At 36.0% G+C, this 5,287-nt stretch overlaps 1 protein-coding gene across 1 annotated transcript; it reads right to left on the bottom strand.

The window, feature by feature from the left end:
- Positions 1-1,289: 1,289 nt before the first annotated feature.
- LOC105530763 (olfactory receptor 5B12) lies at positions 1,290-2,234 on the bottom strand. Its single transcript, XM_011968437.1, is given in 1 exon segment — positions 1,290-2,234. A coding segment is annotated over 1 exon segment (945 nt).
- Between the last annotated feature and the right edge of the window lie 3,053 nt (positions 2,235-5,287).

Raw genomic sequence — 5,287 nt, 5'->3', positions numbered from 1 at the left:
GAGCTGAGATGGTGCCACTGCACTTTCCCCTGGGCAACAGAGCGAGACTCTGTATCAAAAAAAATAAAATAAAATAAAGTAAAATTTAAAGGGTAGAATAAACATTTCCAGAATGGCAAAGCAAGGACCTCCAAAAATTTGCTCTTCCATAAAAGCAATTATAACACAGGTAAAACAGTGTTTTGAAACTCTAGAAACTAACCAAGGACATGCAACAATTCAAGGAGTATTCATTCAAAAACAATGACTGAATCTCAGGGTCAACAGTGAGTTTTGTGGTACGTTAGCTTGCTTTATCCACCAGCTTTGCGGTAACCTTGAACACCAGCACACATGGAACTATGGTAGCTGAAAAAAACAATGGTCTAACAACCATTGAAGTGAACAAAATGTGTTGGAGATTGCTAATGGGCCTGCTTCCCAGAGAACTGTCACTGTTTCATCTATTTGGCAGCTTCCTGGGAAAACCCCATTCACAATTTTGTCTCTATTTCACCAGACTCAGTTCACTCAGTGAGAAAGTTTTATTCCTAGAGTGTTTGTCAAAGCATTGAGCAGCAATTGTTTAACATCGCAATTGCCTGAAAAATGTAAATATCAGTTGGAGCATACAATAATCTAATCAAACTCTTAAAAAAATCGATGAGGGCATTAGAAATCTATAGAGGGCTTTGAAAAGCTCCCATATATTCCTAGGGATTACAAAAGTCATGCATATGGGCAAGGCCCTATGTATTCACAGGAAAGACCTGAGAGGACCTAATGTTTCATTTGTGGCTGATCTTGAGGCTCTGCACAAAAAGGACATGAAGATTAAAGGCAGAATTTAAACTGCTGGAGCACTGAAAACATGCTCCAGCACACGCGTGCAAAGCCCATGCATAAGGCTTCAGAGAATTAACCATTTAAAGCACTTAAAAAACTCTGTCCAATTGTTAGTTGACCGCTAACTAACTGAGTAGAAATCTCAGTGGCCACACACAACAAGAAATGCAGAATTAACACAAGTAACTCAGGAAAATCACTAAACAAACAAAAGTACTACCAACAATAACAAAGCCTAGATGGGAGGAGAGAGATGCTTTTTAGAATGTGCTATTTTTTTATTATTTAAAATATCCAGATTTTAACAAAAAAAGTGTCACTTAAAGAATGAGGAAAGTATGGCCAATTCATATGTTTAAGAAAACAGTCAATAGAAACTGTCCATGAGGAAATCCAAAATTGGACTTAGTAGACAAAGATTAATATGAGGTGGAGGAAATTATCTTATTGTGAATCCTTTATAGTTAAAATATGAATCATATAGAGGCCTTTGCCTTCCCTACAGTCTTTTTAAAGGCACTCTTAACCTCTTTGTTCCTCAGGCTGTAGACCAGTGGATTCAACATGGGAATGACTATGGCATAGAACACAGATGCCATTTTGTCCATGCCCATGAAATGGCTGGAGCTAGGTCATAAGTACATAAAGATGCCTGTCCCACAAAAGATGGAAACTGCAGTAAGATGGGAAGCACAGGTGGAAAAGGCCTTCTGGTGTCCTTCAGATGAGCGCATCTTCAGGATGGTGATAAATGTAAGTAAGTAGGAGATTAAGATTACCAGGATAGAAAAGAAGTCATTGAATCCCACCACAAAAAAAATAACCATCTCACTGATGTAGTTGTCTGAACATGAGACAGCCAAGAGAGGAAGAGCATCACAGAAAAAGTGTTCAACTACATTGGATCTGCAGAAGGAAAGCCTGAAAGTGTTCCCAGTATGAATGGGTGCATTCAGGAAACCACAGACATAGGAGCCTATGGCCAGGCAAGCACATACGTTTGTTGTCATGGTGGTGGTGTAATGCAGGGGTTTACACACTGCTGCATAGCGGTCATAGGCCATTGATGCCAGGAGGGAATTTTCTACAGTGATAAAGGCTACAAAGAAGAAGAATTGTGTGACACAAGCATTGTATAATATGAATTTGTCTCCTGTGAGGAACCCCACCATCACCTTGGGAGTGACAGCTGAGGAATAACCAAAGTCCACCAGGGAGAGGTTACTGAGGAAGAAGTACATGGGGGTATGGAGACAGGAGGCCAATATAATCAATTCAATCATCCCCAGGTTCCCAACCAGAGTGATGAGGTAGACAAAAAGGAAGACTATGAAGAGTGGGATCTGCTGTTCTAGGTCATCAGTTAATCCCACAAGAATGAATTCAGTCACCTCTGTGTTGTTCTCCATTGGGAATGATGTAGCTGCCCTGTAGAAATGAAAAGACAGAATCAGAATGATAAATGGAGGGAGGACTACTGAGATCAGTCACTATGCCCATTTTGTGCTTTATTCCAGTATTTTAATTACTTGTTTCCAGCAGTCCTGGATCTAAAACATGCCCATGACAACAAAATGCAATTGTAAATTACAATAATTCATAGAGCATTCTTAATAAAATGATTTTGGAGATAATCCATCCCAAACTCCTAATTTCATAGATTACTGAACTAAGGTACAGAAAAGGAAAGATTCATACAAGATCACAAGACTAATTAATTGGAACAGGCAAAACATAAACCAAATCACTTTGAATTAAAGCCTTCACTTTTTATCATAAAGAAAAATTCCTTTAAATCTTTTACATTCAACCTAAACTGGACAGAAGATAGTAATTTATTTAATTGACGAACTGACTGCCTGATGGAGTAATTAAATCTATCATTGTAAGTCAATGTGAAGAATGGAATAGCATGAAATTAGGAATCAAATATACTTACCAGTTTTCTTGGCTTCACGCAAATAACCTACATTTCTAGATCTCAGTTAAATGATAATAACTGCATCCACAAATGTTTATAACCTCTTCCAACCCTTAAAAAATCTTCAAAGAGTTAAAAAGGAACATGACTCTTCAGTAATACCAACCAATTGACCAATCAACATAAATTTCTGTATGTGTTCATTTCCTCATTCTCTCTACAAGCACTAATTTCGAATAGAGCACCATGTTGCGTGCTAATTGCCAAGTTTACACTAATGCACGAGATATATTCCCTGACCAGATAGATATCTAAATTGTTAAATATCATGTTCAAGTTCAGAATATTCTTATTCTCCATTCCCAAGGAGAGAGAAGTGTTTTCTCATTTGCTCAGAACTGTGTGATAGATGTTAATCGCATCTACACTGCAGACCATCAGTCAGTACATAATGTAGTTAATAAATTGTGTCCAATGACCAGATGTTTTTAGTGGCAGAATTAGAACATGAAATTAGGTCTCCTCATTCCACTAGTTAGTTGTGCCTTATGTAATTTTGCACATCTCTATTTCAGTGCATTTTATAACTGGCTTCTAAGCCTGATTTCTTCCTCATTTATTAATCACCATTCCTTCTGTCTTTCTTTTTTAAAAAAAAATTAGTATGGGCTTCCAGATTACAGTAAAATTTTATGTTGACATTCCATTTGATTATCTCAACAACTCTAGAATTAGGAGAACTAATATTATCATATTTCCTGAAAAAGAAAATTGAGAAATAAATAGTTTAAATAACTTGTTCAAAGTAATGTAATCTTATTCTTTGTAAAGCAGGGACTCGAGGCCTTCTTGTGCTTTTTCTTTATGTCACATAATAAGTATACATATTCTAATAGAAACTCATTAGTGCTTAGAAATATGAGTTGAGAATCCCTAATCCAAAAATCCAAAGTCTAAAATGCTTCCAAATCCAAAACTATTTGAGCACCAACATGATGCTACAAATGGAAAATTCCACACGTAAGTATGTAGCACAAACTTTGTTTCATGCACCAAAATTATTTAAAATATTACATAAAATTACTTAGGCTATGGATATAATGTATATATAAAACATAAATGAATTTTGTGTTTAAATTTGGGTTTTATCCCCAATATATCTCATTATAAATATGTGAATACTCCAAAATTAAAAAAAATCCAAAATCCAAAACACATCTGTTCCCAAATATTTTAGATGAGGAATATTCAACATATATAGCCTCTGGATGTGTGAAACAGATAAAAGAAACATTCAAAATATTAGAGTCAAATCTCTGATTAAACCAAAGGAGAAATGGGTACCTTGATGCATTTTTCTAGCTACCTCTGCCCCTGCAACTTTGTGCAGACAATAGATTTGATCCAGAGACTTACCTTTCCCCCTGAGAAATACAAAATTCGGGTCCAGCACTTTCATATATAAGTGAATGTCACATCAGAAATTAAGTTCTTTAAAAAAGGAAAACAACTTTTTGAAGACTCCTCTTTAGTGTTTGGCCAAAAGGCTTAAAGTTCTTTAGAGGCAGGGGGAAATTGAAAGAAAAATGCTATTGGCTTTGGAATCAGCTAACAAGAGCTCTACTCCTGTATTTACTGCTCCTTCTTTGTACATAAGACTCTTAACTCATTTGTATATCAATAGCTGAATCTATAAAAAAGAAAATAATAAAAGATAGCCCCAACAACATCCAGCCTGAAAACTGCTGCTATGGTAAGAAAAGAAGAGGAAACCTATAATTTCTTATACTCAGTAAGAGGTGATAATCACAACCTCAGTTAACATAATTATTACTGGGGTTTTTTATAAACATTGTTGCAGGCTCTTCGCTATATATCAGTTTTGGAGAAGGTCCTAGTTACTACTAGATGACTATTGACAATCAGATGAATAAATAAATGGTCAAAGTGACTCTGGTTCTGGGGCTGCTCCTTCTAATATGAAGCCAAATGGAATCATATAGGTACTTGATCAGTTGAAAAGTGGGAACCAGAAGGTAATTATATGGTCACGGAGCTCTCAGGGGACACATACTCTATGAGGGCTACAAAACACTTTATCTCACATACCTGGAAATCAGGTGATTAAAGAATCTGTGGGGATCCAGCTCTGCTTGTTGTGGGAGATCATGAGTGTATTTATGTTACTTTCAGTTATTCTCTTGGGTAATACACAAATTAAGCCACAGCATGTCCTTCAAGACTGTGATTTGACATAAATACTAAGAGACAGAGACACACATTTTATCATTAAATAAGGGATGTGGACTTGAGGGATTAGTGTTTCTTTTAATTCGCCTTAAATGTTTGAACCATTGAGAAGAAATATTAATTCATCAACTGTTTATTTATTGCAAGTGGATTTTAGCCATAGTGATGAGATTTAAGAACACAGACCCATGCAAAATAAACATCATTCTTGTGCCCATGGTGTTTAAATCTAATGGAGAAGATAGACAGTAAGCACATAAACTCCCTAAGAAACATGCATAAATATGCATA

Source organism: Mandrillus leucophaeus, unplaced genomic scaffold, assembly GCF_000951045.1.
Source record: "Mandrillus leucophaeus isolate KB7577 unplaced genomic scaffold, Mleu.le_1.0 Scaffold842, whole genome shotgun sequence".
In the NCBI taxonomy this organism is placed as follows: domain Eukaryota; kingdom Metazoa; phylum Chordata; class Mammalia; order Primates; family Cercopithecidae; genus Mandrillus; species Mandrillus leucophaeus.
This window is presented reverse-complemented; position numbering and strand designations above follow the sequence as displayed.